The sequence below is a fragment of the Hibiscus syriacus genome, unplaced genomic scaffold (assembly GCF_006381635.1).
Source record: "Hibiscus syriacus cultivar Baekdansim isolate YM2019G1 unplaced genomic scaffold, ASM638163v2 tig00113124_pilon, whole genome shotgun sequence".
Taxonomy (NCBI): domain Eukaryota; kingdom Viridiplantae; phylum Streptophyta; class Magnoliopsida; order Malvales; family Malvaceae; genus Hibiscus; species Hibiscus syriacus.
The window spans coordinates 2,777,312-2,803,351 of record NW_024063444.1 but is presented as its reverse complement, the minus strand read 5'-3'; the positions used below and the strand labels follow the sequence as shown (position 1 = coordinate 2,803,351).

The 26,040-nt window shown below is 33.9% G+C and overlaps 1 protein-coding gene and 1 pseudogene across 1 annotated transcript; both read right to left on the bottom strand.

Annotated features, from left to right (window-relative positions):
• Positions 1 to 9,237: 9,237 nt before the first annotated feature.
• LOC120185766 lies at positions 9,238 to 11,524 on the bottom strand (annotated as a pseudogene).
• A 798-nt stretch (positions 11,525 to 12,322) lies between these two features.
• Positions 12,323 to 15,783, bottom strand: LOC120185812 (endoglucanase 25-like). The gene is made up of 6 exons (XM_039189921.1): positions 15,255 to 15,783; positions 14,787 to 15,097; positions 14,243 to 14,704; positions 13,095 to 13,230; positions 12,829 to 13,001; positions 12,323 to 12,745 (listed from the first exon to the last, which is right to left on the bottom strand). Exons 1-6 carry the CDS (start codon positions 15,634 to 15,636, stop codon positions 12,344 to 12,346), a joined length of 1,866 nt encoding a protein of 621 aa, XP_039045852.1. The 5' UTR covers positions 15,637 to 15,783; the 3' UTR covers positions 12,323 to 12,343.
• Positions 15,784 to 26,040: the final 10,257 nt, after the last annotated feature.

Sequence of the window (26,040 nt, the reverse complement as noted above, 5' to 3'; positions counted from 1 at the left end):
CCCTTAATGATTCATTCCACAATGTGGGCATTGTCTGACTTGACTCTGATTAGCTCTCCCAGCTCCAGATCCCACTGACTGAGTTTGTCTACCTCTCATCGGATTCAATCCTCTAGCGGAGGATGCCACTAACTCTGATCTCCCTTGGGGTCGAGAACCAACAACTTTGCCCCTTTTTGATGGTGCAAAACTTGAAGAAGCACCCGTTCTTTTGACTGTCTAAGCTCTGGAATTTTCAAATCTCTCATTCTGAGCTCTTTCCAAAGCTTTAGCACGATTGACTACCTCTTAAAACGAGGATAGATTCAATACAATTAGCATTTCCTTCAACCAAGGACGTAACCCCTCTACGAACCATTCACAAGCATCATTCTATGTAGGAACAAGCTCGGCAGCAAAGCGGCTCAACTTATTGAATTCACATTCGTACTCATATACAGTGTGATTTCATTGCTTCAAATTCATGAACTCTTGTTTTATCTGTCGAACAAATTGATCTCCGATGTACTTATACTTGGATTCTTCTAAAAACAATGACCAAGTTACTTGATTACTAGACATCCTCAAGGTAACATTGGTCCACCAAATCCTTGATTGCCCTCTTAACAAGGAAATTACTCCATCCAGTTTCTCATCATCTTAACAATGAAATCCCTCAAGCATGACTTTCACGTCATTAAGCCAAAGGTCCGCAGTAACAGGATCTTCATCAGCTTCCCCTCTAAACTCTGGAGATCCTAAACCCTTCAACTCTTTCGCAACATTCATTTTTGGAGTTGAAGTAGTAGGAGGTTGGAAACGCGTCAATAATGTTCTAAAGAATACATCTTGTTCATTCACAGACACTCCAGAGGGTGTCTGTTATTCACTCTGACTGGCCAGGGCAGGTGAATTGCTACTTTCAGCGGGTCTATCATCTCCCGCTTCATATCTAGAACTACCATGTCCGGACATCTATTAAGACACAATAATATCATTATATTAGCAAAACAACATACTTACTATTCTATTAGATCAGAAGTTTTCACTAATTTGTTGACATGTATACATCATAATACACTCTAGACTTTAGTTTATACCAAGAATCGACTAAACTGTAGCTCTGATACCATTAAATATAACACCCCTAACCCGTACCCGACCCGAATATGAGTCTGGGGTATCACATTGACTTTTCAAACTTTGCCACATAAAGAAAAATAGGGAAATTTTAAACTTTCATTAAAACAAAATACGTTAATTTACATAAAAGAGATCACAAAATACAAAATCGACCAGAGCATTCGTAATTAACAACTTATTACATGCCAACGCTCTATACACAACCCAAAATACCTACTTTGCCAATTACTTCTGATCAGATCTTTTAGTTGCCACTTCTAGTACTGCTCTTCTTGTTTCCTGGTACCTACGTATAAATCACTTACACGCTAAGTCATAGACTTAGTGAGGCAATAAATAAACATGTAGCTATAGATTCATGAATATGCATTCTTACCATTTGATCATAACATGTCAATATGCATGTATATATTTCACTATAACCAATATAATCATGTTATGTACATATGAAACTTATTTTCTTGTATCACTTTCACCTTACTTTATCTTTCAATTGCCCATGTACATTATTGAGAACAGAGGTATTTGAGTATATTGAGGTTGTGCACTAATACTGTCACCACAGCTCAATAAATTACCTCATGGGGCACCAAACATTTATTCAGTATTTGTCCCGAATGATCACTATGTCCCGAAGGACCACTAGATACGTCCCGAAAGACCACTGGATACGTCCCGAAAGACCACTGGATACGTCCTGAAGGACCATTGGATACGTCCCGAAAGGACCATTGGATACGTTCCGAAGGACCACTGGATATGTCCCGAAGGACCACTGAATACGTCCTGAAGGACTACTGGATACGTCCCGAATGACTAATATACCATCGACTCTTAGCATGCCAACTATACCTATAACTCTCGTATCATATAACATGAGCTTTAATATGAATACATTTCTCATTTCATATCTCTTTCATCACTTTTCATATAAACCCATAATCTTTTTCATTATTTCACATACCCTCGACTCTTGGCATGCCAACTATACCTATAGCTCTCGTATCATATAACATGGGCTTTAATATGAATACATTTCTCATTTCATATCTCTTTCATCACTTTTCATATAAACCCATAATCTTTTTCATTATTTCACATACCTGGATTATATTCTCTGGAAATGATATTCGTTCATTCAATGTCATATGAACATATAATGAATTATACATGCAATCACTATAACAATAGTATCTGTATGCATATACATGGGTATGGAATCATTAATTCAACTATCAGAGATAGACTTATCACAAGTCTTGTCTCTATACACTTTAACTATAAAATGCACTCACCTTAGCCTTGCTTTGATTCGATTATAATCCTTCGATTGTTCTGGAATAAGATTACACTCTAAATCTACATAGTAATACATTGATACTTATCAGCATACGAATTGATATATTTCAAACTATTAATCCTTAGGATAAAAGAAAGCTATTTCCATCTCTTATTGAAGGTATGCATCGATGCACTACACCATGTATCGATACATCCCTTGACGGGTGCATCGATGCACTCCCCATGCATCGGTGCATAAATCCTATTCGATGTTTGTATTTTAAGCAGGTGCATCGATGCACTCCTTATGCATCGATGCATTAATGGCATTCGGTGTTCATTTAATTTAAATGAGTGCATCGATGCACCTTCAACAAATTCTGTGATTTTCTCTTGATGCATCGGTACACTTTGAATGTGCACCGATGCACTCTGCCCAGAGTTCATTTCTTGAACTCGAATACTTATCCATTTCAGCTTAAATCTTTCTTGTTTCATCCCCTTTTATATTCTTAACTCCAGTACACATTCTTAAACCAATCTATACTCATTTATTTCATCTTAAACCTCAAAATCCTATCCTCCTTGTGAAATCCAAGAATTATACCAACTTTGCAACATGATTTAATTCTACTTCTAACCCTTAATATGTCTTAACTAGATTGATGACAAGTCAAATTTAACTTCCAATTCTATATATGAACTCTATTCCAAAATTTCATTCAAGAACCTCTAATCTTTAATCTCTTCTAACTCCATCATCCTTTGATTTTAAGATAACCTAAGTTTTCCTTAAGCTTATTTATCATCTAATAATCAAAACCCAATCTTAAATTTAACAAGAAACTCAATAATCAGAAAACTCACATTTGTTTTGCTTTACACGTACAAGGAAGAAAGAAGAAGAAAAGAACTCTGGAAGCCTTTGTGTTCTCCCCTCTTCAACCCACGTGGATACATATATAACCCTTCTTTTCTTATTCCCTTAGAAACGACCTCTTTTCCCTTTTATTCCTTCTTCCTTTCAATTCAAATCCATACAATAATTTACAAATAAATCTTTATACTATTCAATCATTATATTTTAATCACCAAATTATGAGACTTTACAATTTAGTCACTAACCCGGTATTGAGGATGTTACAAAAACATTGTGCGGCACACACGCCATAATTTTTATATAACTTAAACTAATAAACTATTCTTTTATTATAATATAACTTAAACTAATAAACTATTCTTTTATTATAATATAACTTAAACTAATAAACTATTCTTTTATTATAATATAACTTAAACTAATAAACTAATTAAGTAAATTTTTATATAATATAACTTCAACAAACAAATATAACTTAAACTATTTAACTAACAAACTAATTAAAATAATTGCTACAATAATCATTACTAAATCATATCATTACTAAACAATTAAATATCAAATCCAAATCATTAAATATTTATAATAAATAATTATTAGTGATCATCTTATAACTTTTAAAAATGAGAGACTCGACAAAGTAAAACTCTATAATCAATGAACTATTTTTGTAATTTATCCACAATTTTAATACCTTATATTATTATTATTTTTTAATGTAAAGTGAAAGATAATTGCAACTAAACTAATTTAAAACAACTTGTCCATCGCCCCTGCACTGCTCGCTTTGGACTAAGCAGTAGACTTCATTCAGAGGCTGATAGAATGTCGCACAACCTGCATGGCGACCAACATTAGCGCACAGCCTGCATGGCAACTTAAATAGGTCGTTTGGATCACCTGGCGACCAATAAGATCATTGTAATAATCGTCCCATTTCAGTAATTAATTATTTGAGAGTAATATCTGATGAATTTTTTTTCCAATACATTATTACGTGAGTTTTACCATGTAATACCATTATGTAGTATCGTGTGTTAATATGTAATTGAAGAAGTGTCACCTTTATTTCTTATTTTTAGTACCAATAAAAGATTGCACTTTAATAAATGAATATAGAAATGAAGACGTGTGTAGCATGCAATTGATGAGGATGGAAGCATATAGAAATGAAAAATGGGGATGGGAGGTGAAGTTGGTAAAGTCATAATTGCAATGCACATTGAATATGGGAAAGTATGGTGGCAGTCAACCCTAGAGTAATAATACACAATTGTACATCATTATTATCATACTATATTTTATCGATTTAAAGATATGAATTTAAAAAAAATTTAAGGATGGAAAATTGAGTTATCAATTTAAAAATAAAAAAAATACTTAAATTATATGAGAATTTAAAAAATTTCAGAGATACAACTGCTTTCAGAATTAAAAAATTTCAGAGATACAACGATGGTAGCTTGTGCACGTAAAACACAAAAAGAAGACTGGACAGACAGACGGGTATGGCGTCATCATCAATCATGATTCATCAAAATAACCGTTGGATTTTAATGGAGGGAGTCAAAGTTTTGACCGTCAGACTAGACCAGACAGCAATGTAGGGACCCTCCCGTTTTGACCCTCAGGTTCATTCATTCATTGGGGTGGTTTTAACTGGAACAAAACTTTGATTTGTCATTGAATGTTGGGGGGCTGACATGATTTTCTTTTTCTTTTTTTGGGAATGGTTTTAGTGTAAGGGCTGAGCTCTCGTGAATCAGATATGTTTTTCTTTTTGTTTGTTACAGTGTCTGTAACTCGTAGTTGACTCTGGTAGATGCTCTACTGACTCGCACGAGTCAGACCATGTTTCCCGTCTTTTCTGGATCGTTTGGGCTTGAAGGGCATGTGCTGTATTTTTCTCTTTGTAGGCATTTTGTAGGATTGTGTCACGATAACACCATCGTATATTAAGATTTATGAAAGATTATATATATATATATATATATATATATATATATATATATATATAAAGCTTTATAGGCATGATTATCTTATCTGAAAATTTTCACATCCATCATATATATTCTCGATTATTATTTTTCTCTTTATTATATTAGTCGTATAACGATTTTTTTAGATTATATCAAACAAATTTTGAATCATAAATTCTTGCAAATTATTTTAAGAGAATATAACTTAGCATTTAAATATTAACAGTGATGAGAATCAAATGTAAAAAAAATAAAAAACACACACACACAAACAAATGTACCATAACCCATATAACATGATTTATTAACTTTTAAAAAATTTAAACAAAATATATCACTGTGAAAAGAATTATTACATGAAGAAACAACAGTAAAGAAAACAATTATGACATGAAAAAAAAACAGCATAAATACATGGATGGTGAAATCTAGATAAGTAGCATTAGCAACAAAAGTAACATTAAAAAAGAGGTTAGTTACCATTTATCAGTCTCACCACTTTCTTTCATCAGAACTGTGGCTGGCCAAGATTTATGAGCCAGGTACACTGCATATGAATGTCACCTTTCAAGGTATGTACACCAAGATTAGCAATCTGATTTTTGCATTATTCAGCTGTAACCGTATCCAAATAGCTACTTGGACTCGTTCTCAGAAAGCTGTCATCTTAGATCCTTAAGAGCGTCGACGACTTCAGAATAAAGATTGTGCTTTAATAGTTTACCTTGAAAAGATGTAGACCTGAATGTGGTGAAAACATGAATCAATATATTTTTCATGTCCATGATACAAAAGTACACTTTGACAAGCTATCAGCCCAATATCCGCATACTTTTGGGGCGTTCAACTAGCATGATCAAGATGTTAGTAAAGCTGGAAAGTATTCTCTAAGTAGAAGGTTATCACAGGTCTCAAACGAGACATCATCTTTAAAGCGGATTAGGATAAAAGATAAGTCTACAGAACAGGTCTAGCTTAAGTTGCCAAAAGCTGCATTACATTAACAGCCCAATCTTTTAGTATGATTTCTTCCTTTATAACATGTTGGAATCTGATCCCAAGGCCAAAACTATGTTTGTTTTGCTAATAGAAACTACGTAAACTACGAATAATTCCCTTTGTTTGTTTATATGGACACGTGTGATTGCTACGAATAACTCCCTTAGTTTGTTTCTGTGGCTGCATCTGAAGGAAATAAGGCCACTATGTATTATGATTCCGGCTTTAGGCTAATTTTTCAACATGATGTGATGTTTTCCTATTGTCGTTCGTAAGTTCTATTAGTTGTATGACAATTTTAAAATGCAGTACATAAACCACACAACGGCATTTATTCTTTTAATTTCTTAGGTGCAAGTTTTTGTAATTTCGTTCTAATTGGGGGACACCTTTGTTCCTGAAGCATCCTCTCAACCTCCTGTGAAGCTTTAATCTACATATAATAGTAGAGGAACCGTTAAAAAAATGGTATACAAACAATATTTCACTAGAAAAAGGGGTAGACAATGATAACAATCTGTTGTAGAATGGCTGCTATTTACAGAAAATACTTCAATCTACATCAAAGGTAGCAATTTGTCATAACAAGTATGCTCATCTCTTAATCAGAGGAATGACATCAAGTAGCAATGTGCTATAAGAAAGACTAGACGAGACCGTTTGGACATGTTCTCTCTAGGGCATTTGACTCATGACTGTAGATTACAGATAAGATTTGTGTTACTGTTTGTAAATAGTTAGTTTAGGATAAGTCTAGTTTATCTTTAATTTAAATTTTAAAGACTTTTACTTAGACTTCTTGAACAAGAGGTGCTTTAAAAGGATTGGACTCTCTCTTTCTGTAACAGTGTTAAAAACAGAAAACAAAGAATTCTATTTCTCTTAAACTTACAATGATCTATAATGATATTCACTCAATGGAATGGACAGAAATCAAGAAGGAAAGGACTTACTAGATCATAAAAGGAGAAGTGCCTTGTCCTCTCATTCACCCATAAGGATTGGATGGGGGCATTGTTGATGAAACGAAAGGTAAACCCCTATTACATTACTGTTACATTACTTTTGATGTTTTTTTCCCTTTGCATAAGACAGTCCCTCTATCACACTTGCTAAATTAGAAGTCATACAACATACTGAAAAGTTGTTACTAGTTTACCCGTAGCTCACTAAGATATTTCTTAACTTGGTGTGTTTTGCATTTATTTATTAGAAACATCGATGTAGATGTGGGTTAATTATTAGGCGATGTACGTTTAGATATTGTAAGCGGTGTTATCTCACATCTATTAAATCAGAGGAAAGCCTCTCCACTTATTAGCACTTGGTTTCAAGTTCGATACTTGACATGTTATTCTGTTGTTCCAGCCTAACCCCATGTGAAACCCTTGTGATATTATCCACAGGCAGCTCCTTGTTGAGCTACTTCTATGATTATTTTAAGTTTAATATGGTTATCGAATTTGAATGGAATGCAAAAAAATGTAGCATTTGATTAGAAAGTATGCCTCACCTCAGAAACTAATGACTTTGGAGCTCCAAACAAAGGCTCCCTGAACATGACCTTTAATAAGAATAAGTCCAATGAATAATTCAATAGACCATTCTAGAACCACTGTCAAAACAGAAGACACCTGCCAAGGTAAGTGTCCCCAACAAGGATCAAGACAGTCTGGGAGCCACTTGATTCTTTAAACCCCCATTTTCTTACGGTGATTTACCGACTAATCAACCATTTTGTTTTTAATTGTAATGTTTCACAAGTAAAGAGGATGGCTTCACTTCATCACCAAGGATACTAAGGGAGAACTCCAACTATCATCAGTGACAGTGACACCTCCTTCTACGATTTAAGCAACCTATAATTTCTATACATAAGTTGAAAAATCTTGCTAAAGGATGTTGGACAATATTTCTTATATATAGGGTGGAGTAATATCTTAGTTAAGTGATACATAAATTTCTGAAATTTACTGATCAACCTGTGATGCAACTTTTTAGCTTCGACTCCAAAGAATCCTAGATGTCAAGTTTACCAAGTATGATATACCATACGGCCATAGTACTTGTAGTAGTATGACTCCATAAGGTCCTACTATATTCTACAAAGTTTTGTAATTGCTATGGTGTGCCCATACTTCAATCTCCTTTTACCTAATTACATCAGCAATTCATAGAACAGATATCTCAAGTATCGAGAAGATTCCAATTTTAGATGAGCACATAGCAGAAATTACCATCGGACAATTATAGCCAGACAGAATTTCATGGCTACTACAATAGAATAATTTCTTGATCATAAGGCAATGCTTACTGCTCCATGTGCTGCTTGCTGTTGACAGTTATCAGAAGTCACAACCCATAATTTGGGGCATCCATCCTCCTTTAAAGCTACAACCTGATATACGTTTTACATGCACACTAGAAGTCAGTAACAAGGACAAAAATAGTTCATTTATTTTACAGAAAGATGCATACTAGGTGTCATGGAAAAGAGTTTGGGCAACAGATTTTATAGGAATAACTTACAGGGCAGACTGTTATAGATGCATAATTGATACCATCCCCTAATGCTGGATGCATAACTGAAACTATCCCCTCATGCATAAAGTTTAGAAGAGGTGAAGCTACTTTATATGATATGAGGCCTCTCCAATACTCTCTAACATATTCTGAAGCATCATCCCTAGAACTACCTGAGTACGATTTACCTGGAAGCCTCAAAGTTGAGAAGTGTTCTTTTTTAAAAAAAAAAAAAAAAAAAACCTTGAAGGGAACTCATTAGAAGGATATGTTGCATGTCTAACTAATCAGATGATATTGTACCATCCATTCATGATAATCTTAGAAAATTCTCAAGCTAATCAAAATTATGATTTGTAGCTTTCTTTTTTACGTTCTGTCCAATAACATTATTTGTAGTTTAATATAACTCATCATCAAAGAAAGAGCAAAGTAAAACTCTAACTATAATGTGACACGAAAAAAGGAAGTATAATGACTTCTGAGGAATGCCAATCCTTTTATTCTTCTATATATAAAACCAAATATGCTAAATAACAAGTAACAGAACAATTCCAATTCTCAGCTAGTTGTCATCTCAGACCTCTTTTTCAATCCATGCATCAGCACAAGATTCTCCTGAGTAAACTATATCGATGCTGAAAATTGGAAAATATTAACATCAGAAATCAAAATTTAATCTTATTGAAAGCAAGGAAATTCAGTTATATAAATAAGTAACATCGAACAATGAAGTATTCCAGATCATGCAGTCAATTCAAGGCACATTATGCACATACCATAGCTTTATGCTATCGGACTTGATGCAAGTGTTGGATACAATATGTGTCTAACAAGGAAATGCACAATATGTGTCTAACAAGCAAGTTTAGCATAGACGATAAAGATATTCCCCATTAATGAACTAAAAAAGAAAAAGAGGACTGAAATTATTTTTGACAGTAAAAGAATCAGAATCATATAGTACCCAGCAAAAGTTTCCTTGTGTGTAGGAAGTCCAGACATCATGGCATCAAATACAACAACCACTTTAACCCTGAAATTATTTCAAAAATAACAAGATTTAGCACGTTAACAACTTGGCTGAGGCATCCTACCATACTGGTAAACTAGAACCTACGTTCCTACATAACCTGATCTGAGAGTTATGCGACATTAACAATCAGTGGATGATAATTGAAAGAAGTTATACGCAAAAATGTCTGATATTGAACATACTGAAGCAGAAAGGTCTGAATAGATAATAGTTTCCTAATTGGTGCGTATATTAACTTGCTTTTGCTACATGTTTTGATGGTTAAACATAATTCCCGGGAAAACAATTAGATATGGAAGAAGCAAAGTATAAACCTCTCATCATACTAAAAGTTATAAGTTCAATTAGTTTCTGGCGAGCAGTGTCAAGCCTTCCTTTCATAAAATACTTCTTCAGCTTCACCCAATAGCCACATACATTGTAACCATCAACGAGCAATACAGGGACGGCATCCTCTATACCCTGGTTGGTACTGTAAAAACTTTTAGCACCAAGAAGCTGAAAAAGTGAGCCGGTACAAAATTGACCGCACAAAGAACCTTAACCACTGCTTACTAATAAAGGGTCGTTGCTGGGTCACGATAAAGCTCTATATCTTCAGGAAGCTCCTCCTTTTGCACCTTCTTTCTCCTATAACTAGTGCAAGCTAGCTTAGGTACACTGGATTTCCTCTTTTGGTATTCCTACATGATTTTTTCTCTCATATAATTAAGATAAAAAAAAGGATGGATTTACGATTAAAAAAAAAGGACCTTAATGGTTTCAGTCTTTCAGACCTTCCACAACTTTTAAAACTGCAAGTTCTGCTTGACATTGGATGTGATTCTTGGAGGAGCTGATTCAGGACCCTTACCCTATCAATGATAAAAATTATAGCTTTTTAGAAACAGTATGAAAAGGGGTGACAAAGCTCCAGATAATCTGAAGAAAATTTGAAGGAAACATTTAAACACGGTCGACGTTTATTTATCATTTGTATTGTTAGGCGTTAGCATATTCAAAACTAGTGAAACTTTTAGTATTTATACGAAAAGAGAATCTAAGTAAATTGTTTTTACAAATCTTAAGAAGTTCTGATTCTTCGGTGTTACTTCCGCTATTGTTATATCCTCTGCTCAAGATCCTTAGAAACTTCGGGAAAATTTTACAAGTCTCACTCAGTGACCCTCCGCGTAAGTCAATTGTTGCTCAAGTGAATCTTTCAACTCTCCGAAAACACACTATTCTTCGGACAATTTTTTTTTAATTTCAATAATAAAATATTATTTACGTTTATTTGAATTATTTCTGTATTATTTGTAACTGTTGGGAAGGTAACAAAGAATAAGCATATACCAAAGGGCAAAGAATTGAAATGGGGGCAAGTAAAACGGCACAAAAAAACCACTAGTGACGTGCCAAAGAATCAACCAAGTCCAAGTGACCAAGAAAATATTTAAATGCAAGAAAACCACAGACATTCTGGTTCAAGGGCACTCCCTGTCTGGTTTGTAAGTAATTTTAAGCTGTGTTGCACGGCTAAGGTAACGCCGTCCCAAGTACTTCATATATCTTCGAGTTCGAGATGGGTATGAAATTGATGTAGTTTGGGTACGTATAGAGAATATGTCATGTTAGATAGATAAACTAAAATTAATTAGATACATCCGAAAGATTGCCAAGGACATATAGATAATGAAATTTAATCTTCACGCACGTATCCATTATTATTTTTTAAATTTATCTTAAAAAAACAGATGATTTCGAATAAGAAATTGAAGTTGAGTTTGAAACCTGGAATATTAGTGGACTTGTGATGATTTTTTGGATGAAATCCATACATTTTTGGATTGAGATGTCTTTTTACATGTAAACCGTCTTTCGATTATATTTCTAAAGTATCTCAAAACACCTCAATCGAACATCATTATAGGTTCGTTTTAGATAAGATAATGCAAGTAGAAAATTAAATACAAGTCTAATACATGGTTTTAAAATTTTATTTTTAAACTTCAATAAATATTTATGATTTTTTATATTTTTTAAAAATATATTTATATTTACCATAATTTGTAATTTCGAAAAAACTTCATTTCACGACCATATCTGCAATAGGTGCAACATAGCTTTTAAGAGGGGAATGCACATAAAAATGAACAGCTAAGGCATGAATTCTAGGCTCCGGAAACTACAATAATTAGATGTTTACACAAATTTATTGTTAAATCGACTTCAGTGTTTAAACTCGTGTTTCAAAGAACACAGTATTGATATCATACATATACACTATATATAGCACGAAATCCACCAAATGGACATCATATTCAAATGATCAGATCCTAAAATGCCAAGTCCTATTCTCCAATCTAATAGCCAAACCACCATAAGTTCACTACTGCAGGTTGTTCCGTTGCTAATCTCCTTTTCTTTGCCCTTCGCACTACTTTCACTTTTGAGGTCATCAAGGTGCCAAAAAAATACTTCCAGAATCATAATACTGTAAGTCACATGAACTGGAAGCAGATAATGAATTAAAAAGCATGTTTACGGCTTCCACGGTGCCGGAGGTGGCGGTGGTGTTGGGAACATTGGTGGGACTGCAGAAAACATAGTATTCTTATCGATCCCAGTCGATTTATCACCAGACAATGCCACAAGTGCAGCAACCAAACCAGCGTTGCCCGCTAGTGTTGGCTCGGTGTAGTTGTAGTTGGTACGAACGTCGTGAAATCCATCATGCTTGTCGGGTCCAGCAACCATGGCTCCCACAAGTGTGTTTGGGTTTGGCTTTTTCGAATCTCTCCATTTCCACCCCCCCTTACAGTTATATCTGATTTTATTCTTGGGGATAGATGCACCTCTATGGTGAACATGTTTTGGGTAATGGTGACCGAAACCCACAACATAGCTCATTTTCCGAGGATTTTCGCCGAGTATGTAATTAATCTGCAAAGTAACAGCCGAAGAAATGAAAATATTGTTATTCAAGATTTAGTGGTATGAACCATTTCCCCTAGACTACAACATACCTGGGTTTTAGCAAATTCACGCAAGACATTAGTTGAATAGAAATTTGGACCACAATACCATCCAGGTGTATCGGCAGCGTCAAGATAATCGCTGAATAAGGTGGCTAAGAAGGCTGCATTGACAACATACTGAAGAGGCTGAGGCCTACCATGGTTTAACTGAATCAAACCTCCTGTGGCAATGTCCAAAATTACAAAGGTCAAAAGAAAATTACATAGCCAACACAGTTAAGTATGACATTGTTAACAAAAACAGGAGATTTTACCTTTAGTTCTATTAAAGCTAGTAAAAATTGGAAGGTATGAGCACATAACTATGCTGGTTTGATTGTGAAACGTTCTCAATATTTCCTCATATGGATATCCAGGACTTAAAAACAATCTCAACCGGCTCAAAAGCACCTAAAACACAAAACATTGGTTATATTAGTGATGAACATAAAAGATACTTTCAAAAGGCTCTATCACTAACACAGAAGAAAGCTTATAAACCTACATGGGCAGATTGTGACAAGTAGTAAATGTATAACTTGTTGCTGCAAACAAAGACATACGCAATTAAGCACGCTAATTGAATTTTATCCAAGAAGCATAAGTGCAGCTTTAACAGCCTTGAAGCTAGCTAAATCCTATTTAGGAAATGTATGATTGATGATTTTGCAGTACAGTCATACACAAAGTTGAGGAAAAGATCAAGGGGGAAAAACGTTCTCAATATTTCCTCATGGGATATCCAGGACTTAAAAACAATCTCAACCGGCTCAAAGCACCTAAAACACAAAACATTGGTTATATTAGTGAGTGAACATAAAAGATACTTTCAAAAGGCTCTATCACTAACACAGAAGAAAGCTTATAAACCTACATGGGCAGATTGTGACAAGTAGTAAATGTATAATTGTTGCTGCAAACAAAGACATACGCAATTAAGCACGCTAATTGAATTTTATCCAAGAAGCATAAGTGCAGCTTTAACAGCCTTGAAGCTAGCTAAATCCTATTTAGGAAATGTATGATTGATGATTTTGCAGTACAGTCATACACAAAGTTGAGGAAAAGATCAAGGGGGAAAATAATTAACTATAAAAAAAATGAAATAACAGATGAATGGCCATGGTGCTTAAAATATATTAGAGACTGCTTGATATAGAAGACAAATAATGATGGAGAAACTAGAATGTACATTTACTACTATGAACATAGGGCAGAAAGCTAATCTATTTTTTCCCCAAACGGTATCAAGAAAACTAATCTTAATTGCATTTGAATATCACAGAGCTGCAAAAAACGCAAACCAAACCTAACATATAATATAAATTCATAGCAAACTTTTACCAAAAACGCCTTACGTTAATCAAATAGAGCAGACAGCGACAAGAGGTACCAAACTAGAAGACAAGCAGCATAAAGTTACCTGAGCACCAGCAAGCTTGTTATCCCAGCTAAAAACGCCATAATCTGGGCCTCCCCAGAAAGCGCCAGCATGCTTGGCAAGTTTAGGATGAGTAGCCAACTGAAGGTAGGAAGAATTCCCAGTGGCATAGTATAACCAGGCTCCACCCCAAACGAACTCATCCCAGTAACTGGAGGAGTTATAAAAGAGGGAAGGATCAGAACCACCAGCACTATATCTGCCTCTTTGATCCCTGGAAAACTGAAAGAGGGTCCGTGCACCGTGGACAAGCTTTTGAGAGTATGCCTTGTTGTCTTTAAAAACAATGGAAGCAGAAGCCAAGGCAGCAGCCATTTCAGCAGCAAGATCAGAGCAGCTGTGACATTCATAGACAGGGCGCGGGTAATCAATGTCCTCAGGGCGCATCCAGCAATAATGATCATTCGGTGTCGTACTGCCTCCAGATGTATCTCCTACCCCAACCTACGAATTTATAACTTAGCAATTAGCATAGAAAAAAAGACAAAGAACAGTAAAATAAGGAATAGTACCCCTATAACTATACCTGCGCTGCAATCTTATCTATTTTATCAGCTGAATTGTTGAAGGTCTTGAGCAGATAATCGGTACCCCATTTGATAACCTCCTTAATATGATTGAGTTCCCCAGCAGCCTCGTATTTAGCACTGTACTCGATGACGCTCCAGCTCAACATGGTCATGGCAAAAGATGCAGGGAAGTTGAACTTGATAGCATCTCCGGCATCGTAGTACCCGCCGACCAGATCCTTAATCGTAGTGGAGGTATCGGATTTGCCATCTCGGAGGCACGAATTTCCTCTCCACGACACATTATTATGCTTAGGCAGCTTCCCCGCTGCAGTGCAATTATAAATTAGCTTATCACCATAATTATATGTAATTAAGCCTATCATAGTATATTAAGCTCTGAAAAGTATGGATTTAACCTGATCAAACCGATACCCAACTTAGATCTATAATAACTGAAGCTAAAAAAACTAAGATAAACTTACAACGCTGAGCGTTGAAGAACATGAGCGCCTTGTGAAGTGCGAGAGTGTAGTTATCGGGTATAGGCTTGCCGTGATGATGACGTGGAACCGTTTTCACGATCAAGGTGATGAATCCGGCGAGAAACCCGGAGACGAGCAGTGTCCCGACCGTCCAAACAAAGATCTTGCGGCTGACAATGATGCATCCGAGATCGACGTACCTCTTCTTCTTCTTCTGCTCGCTGGGGCCAAGCAGCCAGCTCTGCTGTGTCTCGTCCAAGGGACGAGAGAGCGCAGCCCTGTCCAGGTCTTGTAGGTTCCTGCTCCGGTCGTCGTCGGTGGCGGAATCCGCCGCGTTTATCTCCAGCGGGCCTCCCCACGGATCTCTACCGTACATGCTCATCTTGATGAGCCTTTTTTTCCTCGACAAAGAAAGAATAGACGAACTAAAAGATTATACTTAACAGAGACTACAATGGCAGCAGCAGATCTGATTGAGATGAGAGGAAGAGGAAATGAAAGTGATTGATGAAAAGAAAAAATATGGGATTAGCAGGCAGTGTTTACTATCTTTTTCTTTGCTTTATTGCTTTTTTAGATTGAGAATGTGAACTTAGATTGTAAGCTAGGCTAACATTGAGCTGGTATTCATTTTTTGGTTAAATTCTATAAAAATTCCCTATACTATGTTTTTATTGGATTTAGTCCTTATCGTAATTCAATCAAGGTGTATGGATCACAGTATCATATATTTAAAAAAATAAGTTACCTAAAGTTATTGAGGGGATTAATGGTAAAAGAATAACATCGAAATTAGAAATACACGTGTCAAAATATAAGGAAAAAATGTACCAATTAGTAAATGGACTGAATTAGCCAAAAAAAAACATAATAAAAGAACCTTTAATAGAATTTGACCAATCTCTTTTACTTACTAACATATTCTTGTCGGAAAAGAAAAAAGAGACCAACCCGTAGTATCAGAAAATCTTAGATTTAAAAATATTCTTATGATTACATTTAATTAAGTAAACAGTTAAAGTATTAATAGAATAATAATGATGATTACTGATAGACAACGACAGTCCAGCTGTAATGTATGCTTGGTGTCCAATTTAATTTATTTATCGTTTTCCACAACCCAACTGCTTCATTCCACGTTTCAGCTAAACGGTATGCGATAAAATGTTTTACATCGTACATAATAAAAAAAATCGTTTATTATTTTATTGGAATTAAAAATTAAATTATTTAGGGTAAATTACACCATTCCTCAATGTACTACTCTCTCTCCTATTTTCCTCACCCAACTTTCATTTTTTCTATTTTACTCATTGAATTTTACAAATTAAATCATTTTGCGCACTCCCCCGTTTTATCTCTAACATGACGTGGAAAAATAAAATAAAAACATAAGGTGGTTGGATGTCATAGTCGGCCATCGTTGACCGCCGTAGATGATGGTCGTTTGGTCTCAAAATGTGATGGGTCGCTTTGCCTCGACGCTGTGAGTTTGAACCCGACCTCTATTTTGTCGGAAGTTGCTCCGAAATTCATGAATTTGATATTGAAAGTGAGGAAATCGAAACGTTTCAGTCCAAATTCACTGGTTTTGAGACATTTTCCGGTGAAACAACCACCAGATTCAAACTCAGGGGGTCGAGACGAACCGACCCATCTTATTTTTGGATCGAACGATCAATATCTATGGCGGTCGACGGTGGCCGGAATGAAAATGACGTGGTGGTCGACAGAGAGAAAATGGAGAAGGAAAAGGGTAAATTACATCATGAGTCATTAAACTTTACTCTATCTCATATTTTACTCACCAAAACGACGTCGTTTTAGAGTATATTTGAGTTTTTCAAAACGACGTCGTTTTGATTCCTGTGCCACAACATAACGTTGTTAAAAAGTTAACGGCGGAGTAAGCAAAATGATTCAATTTTGTCAAGTTTAAAGAGAAAAATAAAAAAAAAATAAAATTTAAGTGAGAAAAATAAGAGATAGAGTATAATACAGTGAAAAAAAATTATAATTTACCTAATTATTTAAATGATAAAATCTTTGTGTAACATGTATAACTTCGACCCGAGCCACGAGGATCTATTATTGTTCTTTAATCTATTGGTTTCTCATTTTCTCATTCCACGTGTCTGCTCTGACCCTCGCGCATTCCATTTTATCACTTTTACATTAATTTTATAACTTGGTCGAAGTCACCTCCCTTTTTCAATTATTTTTTCTTTCCTTTTAATTTTCGTGTTGGTAATAGATAGACAATGCTTATTAATTTTTTTATTTTTTATATAATGTCAATTTTTTTAAAATTTTAATAAGAATATTTATTTTAATGATATTGCTTTAATCTACTCTTATAACATGTGTTTTTTTGCTCTTGTGACACGATCTTTATGATTTTTTATATGTTTTCACATACATTCTCGGTCATTTTGGTACTCACACAAAAAATCATCACGATATTTATTTTCTAATTGATTTGTCGGCTATCACGTATAGTAAAATCTCATCTTTAGTAAAAGGTAGTTCGCATATATAATCAGAATTACGTAGTGAATTAGCATGTCAGGTTGTTTGGTCCACTCACCGCTCTTTTATCACTTCGTAAAGCATCTCGTTCGACAAAGACAATGAGTTTTTATAAAGGTTACTGAGTTCTTTTGATGTTGGTCGTCATTCTTAATGTAGGGTTTCATTTTTTTCGTATATTTGAGTTTAATATTTTTATTTTTATATGAGATTTTGGTGACTATTATCTCTAATTTTCTTTTTATGGATGGATGTTCTATAATTTTGATTCATTCCGGTATTTTTATTAATGAAATCCAATTATCAAAATTAAAAGAAGATTTTTATGATGAAAAGAAGTTATATGCCACTCAATTATTATTGTTGGGATGTAAAAAAATATCTCTAATCTTTAATTGAATATTTATTTTTTATCATTTGTTTTAACGGTGTTTAAGTTATATCTTTGATTGTTTTAGACATTTAAAGTATTTTTCAAAGAGTAAAATATATAAATAGTCTCTCAATTATAGATCGTTGTTTTGTTAAATCTTGACTATTGGAAGTTACAAAATGATCTTCTAGTGCTAATTTGTTGAGTCCACTTGTTATTAACAATTATAAAATGATCTCCGAACTATAAAGCTCTAATTTGTTAAGTCCATTGGTTATTAAAAGTTACAAAATAATTATCTGATTATTCATATATTCCAACTTGTCTTTTTCTTTTAAAAAAGTGATGGCCTTCTGAGCTAGACATTAACCTCTTCACTATGATAAGATAAAATGTGATCTCATAACTGTTTGAGTTGTATTTTGTGGATCGAAACTTTATTTACATTATGTCATTGAGTCAATATTTGAAACATTATGTCGACCCGTGCTTGAAAGTAATGGTTGTTCCAGTAGACATGATTTTATCATATCCTAATGATTTTATCATATCTTATTCACCAGGTTAACAAGCTCAGACGATCGTCATTTTTAAACAAAAATGACAATTTTGGAACATATGAATAGTCGGGTAACCATTTTGTAACTTTTTATAGTAGAGTAACTCAACAAAGCAAAATTATATAGTCAGTGATCATTTTAACTTTTAATAACTGGAGGACTCAATAATGCAATGCCCTATAGTTGATAAACCATTTATATACTTTACTTTTTTTTAAATTAGGTCATTTTTTATGTTATTTTTTAGGTGACTAGACCATAACAACCATTGAAAAAATGTTTTCAAACACATGTAGTTTTATAAATTTTTTAAAGTTTTATTAAAAAATTATAAATATATTTATATATAAAATAAAACTCATCCCCATATACTTCTTCATCATTTCTTTCATCTTCTTCATGTGCTTTTTTCCTCCTTTTCCCCTCATCTCTTCTTATTCTTTTATTGTCTTTGACAACTGTCGTTTCGATGTCAAAATAAATTCTTTTTCACAATAAATAAATAAGGAAATACGTAGTAAAGAGAAATAAGGGTCGATTCCACAGGGACTTAGTAAAATTCTAAATTTATGTTTAATTGGTTTTAACCAGGCGTGAAAGTAGTAAATAGGGGGTTTTGGTAAAAAGATTTTTAAATAATAATAAAGGTGATTTGAAGTAAAAATAAAGGAAAGATTTTAAAGTTGTAAATTGATATGGTAAAAACAACCTCAAACTTCGCTTTGACTCAATTTCCTTTAGATCATCGAATTAAATTTTCCCTTCGGGATTCACGTCGGTTACTTTGTTTACAAGAGCAATCCACGTGACTCTATCTTGTATACTGAATACCCAAGGTAATCTTTGATTCCGGCTTCGGAAACTGATATAATCAACATCAATTGTCGTAGATTAATTATCGTTTAAGTTCGTGGCGACCGACTCAGATTGTTTCTTCTATAACCATCAATTACAATCTTAATTCCCTCTTGGTGAAGCTATCTCGCCAAGTGTGTTCCCAGGAAGTCGAATGTGCTTTCTATAAGCCGAATCTTCCTCCCACACGTTTAATCGCAACAACAATCTAGACCAAAGTCTATCTTTGATTTTGAAAACAGTTTTGATTTTGAAAAATAAGCGCAGAGATTGAGAGAGATATTCCGAAGATATTAAGGGTCTGTTTCAATTCTCCCGTTGGAATTGAGTCATCGCTTCAACTCTCGGCTTATGAAAAATTTACCTAAGCATGAAAAAAGTCATTCTTAGCATATTTAAAAACAAAGCTTAAAATAAAAATAAAAATAAAAATAGAAATAGAAAAACTTGAAAAGTAAAATAAAAGAGAAAGCTTTTAATAAAACTAGAAAGAATAAGAGAATTGTAATCTGAGATGTGAGTTTAGGCTTACCCCAAGAGGGTATTTATAGCCTCTCAAAGCCTAAGGATAAACAAAGAAATTAAAATAAAATAATCTTAAAGATAATTATTTTTCCTAAATTCAAAATCTAAACAAGTCTCCTAATGCAACTCTGCTCGTCCATCTTCCAGAAGGCGCGCTAAGTAAATCTTCTAGAAAACTGCCGCTGACTGGACCTTCTACAAACTGTCGTGTCAGACCGTGTCATGCCCAGAGTCATGCCCATGTCTCCAGTCATGACCAAATAATAAGAAAAATGCAGAATGAGTCCGTTTTATCACTAATTCTGGAAAGTAAGGACCTGCACGAAAATAAGCATAACACAACCAAATCAGCAGCAATAAATCCACAAGATTGAAGAAATAACGAGCAAATATTAACAATTATGAACACTCATCAAATTCCCCCTCACTTATCTCATGCTTGTCCTCAAGTATGATATAATCAAACAAGTCAAAAATTTCATTTACCGTTCTTTGTCAAGTTTCACATTCAATGAAGCTATAATATCCCAAAATCAGATCCAGTGACCAAATTGTAAGAATTCAAAATTTAGTGGTTTAATTAAAATAACTTGAAAAATTCAAGGATCTATTTTAGAAAATTTGTTTGGGACTTGATATCAAAGTTAGATTATTATAAGGGTATTATGGTCTTTGAAAAAGAAAGATTTTTATATTCTCTCTTTTGAATATATAAAACACGTGGAAAATGAGAGAAAGAGAAATCCAGAGTCTTATTTAGCTTCTTTCTTCCTCTCTACCATGGGTTTTTTTGTATAAGGTGAGTTTGATTTTCAGTTGGTTTTCTTGCAATTAAAAGAATGTTTTGATTGATAGAGCATTAGGAAATACTATGGGAACTTAAAAGAAGATACAAAACAAAAGATAAGGAAGTTATGAAAGATTTAATATAAGGGATGGTTAAGTGAAATTATGGAAATAAGTTAGTAATTAAGTTTTGAGGTTAAATTTGACTTGTCATCAGTCAAAGTAAGAAATTCAAAGTGTTAGAAACAAATTTAGAACATGTTGATAAATTGGTAAGATTCTTGGTTTCCAAATTTAAGATAGAATATTGGATATTAAGATAAGTTAAAGTGGTATAAGATGATTAAAATAAGTGTAGTTAAGTTTAAAGGGCTAAAAGAAGGTTATATAAGAAGAACTAAGTAAAGTGTTAGAAATTTTCGAGCTAAGAAGTATTTTTTGGGTAAGGGGTATCAGTACCTGTTGAGTGGGTACCGATACTACAAGGCAAATTATGAGGAGTTGATTCATGGGGTATCAATACATGTATGAACAGTATCGATACCATATGGATTAGGTATCGATACCTATGTAGAGGGTATCGATACATTGGGAACATCGAAGCTAATTTTGGTATCGGTACCGGGGTAGGGTATCGGTACCCTAGCATAGTGGTATCAGTACTGTAAGGATAGTACCAATACTACTTAAGCTGGGAAAGTGAAATTTGTATTCTATTTAGTTTGTTTCGATAAGAATCTTTGCAAATAATCCGAATTTCAATATTTATTAGATCGTTTATTCTTGTAGATATCTATAGAGAGCAAAAGTCCAGACAAGTTGACAAGTGATAGTCATCGAGGAAAAGATAAGAGATCGATATTGACTAGTGAGGCCAAGGGAGTACATATTAGTTATTATATGAAGATGAATGGAAATAAGACTTGTGATAAGTCTATTTCCTATATTAGAATGCATGAATTCATGATTATAAGCATGTGTTTGATATTTGTATATGTGATGTATGTTATTGTGTATATTATATGATTGTTGTGAATACATGATATGTGAGTATGATATAAATCATGTGACAATAAATTATATGAGAACATATATATATATATATATATATTATATATATATATATATATGTGTGTGAATGAACAATGTAACCAGGTGAATATATGAAAATATGACTATAAGATAAACTATATGACTAGGAGCTACGTGATAAGAAATGATGTGAGTAAATGATCAAGAGATATAAGCTATGTGGTATATGTGATATATGAATTATATGAAAAATGACATGAACTACGTGAAAAGAAGCTATGTAATTATATATATATGTGAAAGAAACTATGAGATTATGTGCTTATGTAATGTGATTATGTGATAAATTTAATAATAATGCCCATGTTATATGAATTGAGAGCTAGAGGTATAGTTGGCATGGCAAGAGTCGAGGGTTCTACGTGGTCCTTCAGGACATATATGTAATTCTATGGAACATATATGAGGTACTTTGGTACACTTATTTGATCCATTGTATTATGTATATGATTCTTAAGGAGTAGTCCTTCGGGACATATGTAATATGTGGTCCTTTGGGACATAATGGTCCTTCGGGACATAGTGGTCCTTTGGGACAAATTCTAAGTTCCCCTAGTGGGAATTATACGAGCTGTGGTGACAGCATAAGTGCACAACCTCAATGAACTCATATATCTTTAGTTCTTTAAAGTGTACATGGGATAATAAATATATAATATAAATAATTTGAGGTGATTGTTATATGTGGTTGCGTATTTGGATATGAGTATGTTGGTTACATGTGTTACATATGTTATATTTATTATCTATAAAGAAATATGTTAGTATGATAAATTTGAATATAAGAGAATAAAATGAACTTATATGATATATTACAAGTAATTTACATGAGAAATGATGTGAACTTCATAATTATATGTATATGTAATAAAGTGGTGGACTATAGGATTATATGAATAGAATAATTATGATCGTACAGTGAGAATATACTTTATAGGTGAACTAGTATAATGGAATTATATTAGTAAATTAGAATTGAGATAAAATAATTGAGAAAAATAAATAGTACATTAAATATGAAACATGTATAGAAATAAGTTATATAGGAAAGTCTATATGTTTCAATGAAATGGTGATCTAAAACTTGTTAAATTCTTAGGTGATATAAAACACATTACAAAGACCTAGGAAATGAAGTCATATGAGAATATCATAGAAATTAAGTTATGATAAGTTATGATAATATGTTTATGTGGCAAATTATGTGAAAAATGAACTAATAGAATATAAAGAATTAGTAAACAAGAATATGATATAGAATATGTAACAAGAGTCTATGGGTTATATGATAAATAGAAGCATATGGAAATAAGAAATAAGATAGGTGATTACGGTATAGAAATTATATGATTAAGAATTTTGAAAAATGAATGATTCAAAGGATAACAGGAGAACGTGATATAAGCGGAGTGAGGTAAATATAAATGATTATATGAACATGAAACAATATACAATATTATATGATATGATGATATATGTGTATGTATATTTTTTTTACATGAATGTGTATATGAGGTTGTATGATTTGATAGTATGAAGCATGCATTCATTGTTAAGAGGTATAGTTACCTTATACGTTTTATATGCCTCACTAAGTCATCGACTTAGCGTGTGAATGTTTCACACGTAGGTTTGGAAAGCGAGAAGGGAAGTTAAGAGGAGCAAGACAGGTCAGCATCTTCCTTGCAAGGTTCATATCAGAAAAGTAATGATTAATATGTATTTTGTTCTTTTGAATATAGTTGGCATGTACTATTAGATTAGAGTTGAATATGCCCTGATATGTTTTGTAAAACTAATTGATCTTAATTAATGTAAAGTATTCATTTTTCTTAAATGATGAATTTAAGATTTTGCGGATTTGTAAAGAAAAGCATTTTGAAAAGTCAATGTGACACCTCAGACTCGGATACGGGTTACCCGGATATGGGTTGGGGTGTTACAGAAGCAAGGTAGAGACCACAAGAATTATTCAAGTCAAGACATCAATCAATTGAATAACACCAATTGGAACAAGTCAAATGCAATTGTAACATCCATTCATTCATCAATTTCAATGCCCATAACTTAACACCTTACCGGGATTCACTCAAATAACTCAATGTGTTTGGGGTATAGAAACACTCAATGTCAGAATCGACATGATATTACCATAGGCCTGCAAGTAAATCAAATCTCCACTACTAATGAGAACAAGATGCATAAATCAAAGGGTCTTTTTTTGGTTATAACGTGGCTTAGGTAAAGGTGGGGAAAAGGCTAATTATATGACTAGAAATCCAAGGCAAGGAACTAACAAATAATAAGTTCAACTCCATAAAAACATTAAACACAATAAGATAAAAAGACAAATTATCAAACAACAAATTTCTTTTCGATATGAATTCGATTTGTTTATACTTCTTGTTGTTTTTTTTTCATTTTTTCATGTCTTTTTTCTCTCTTTTTTTTCTTTTTTCGAACATCATCTTTTTTTTCTTTTTCGAAATGCTTTTTTATAGAGCATGCATTGACTAAACTGTTCACATACCCTGAAAAAGGTAGAAAATAGGGATAAAATAAAAAGGCTTGGGTTTATAAATGTGGTGAAAACAAAGAAGTGGGAATAGTCTCAAAAGTGATTAACTAGGGGAAAATGTATGGGTATGCAATTTAGAGAGGGAAACAGAATGGTTAATCCTAAGGTGCCCAAATCATTTTTAAGCATCATGTGTAATCTCGATAGTATTTAAAATACAGGTTCTAGAATACCAATGTCAAATTCGACACACTCAATCCAACAAAATGATAGCGAAAATGATATGCTCGTAAATGCTCAAATATCACCAAATTGTTTCATGCATTGAGCTAAGCACATTTCAACCAACAAAATCATGGAATATCACAAAAATACCAACTTGATCACAATTCATGCTATTCGCTATCAAGAATATCCTAACCTAAACAACCACGTGTTCCCAAACAAGCATAGCAGTCCAAAATTTTTCAACAAGACAAAGAAATTCAATGAAATTTCCATAAATTCAACCAACACATACTAGCATCAAAACATAAAGATAAGCAAAAGGGAAATTCAACCTACACTCTACTCCCCCTCACTTAAAGTGTTTTGCCTCAAAACATAAATTTAAAGTGCAAGAGAATGAATAGAGTACTCCCTAGATTTAGTGTCGACCATGACCACAGCCTCAGTCGCGGTGGGATACGCCGGGACGAAGATAGGAAAGGATCTCAGTAATGTTCGTTTCAATAGAATGGAGGCGGATGTGGACTTCATCCATTTGAGACTGCATATCCGGGCGGGGTGCTGCAGGTGGCGGTTGTGGCGTATTACGGCGAACGAAGACTTGCTCGCGATGATGAGTGAGGACACTCGATGGAATAAAGTATGGTGCACTCGGAGTTCCGGCAAGTAGGCCCATCGAATCCAAGTATCGCTCATTCAAAGCATCTGTGGAAAAAACATAGTAAAACGTGTAACGTCAATATTAGCGATGCGAGAAGCTAAATGAGTAATATAAGAGCTAAGGATAAATGGACGATTGGATCGAATAACGATATCAAAGGCCTGAGAAAACCAAAATCCCAAGTTCACTTGCTGGCCGACTGTCATGCACCATAAAAAGAATAGTTCAACTCAGCTCAAAGAGGAGGACGAGTCATTCCGGCCGGAGTAATTGTAGGTGAGGAAGCGGTGGATGTAGCACAAAGTTGGGTCGTGGATAAGATGAGCTAGAGTTGAGCGAGCATTGAACGTGTGGCCAGCCAAGCCAGTAAGAGTCTCATAGGCTATATCGGCATCAAAATCCTGTGGAATCTTAAGTAAAGCAATTAATACGCATGATTTGTGACATCTATCATGAATCCCATATCAAGATCAAATTCTGATATAGACATTGAAAAATAACTTCCGTATAGTTGGAATGTAACGACATCGAGTAAATTAACATTGAGAAGACGATATGGCGAAAAATTAAAAGTGGCATAGAATTCAAACACAAGTTCATAAAATGTTCCACAGTTAATTATCGGATATAGATTCCAACCAATGGCTGCAAAATATGCA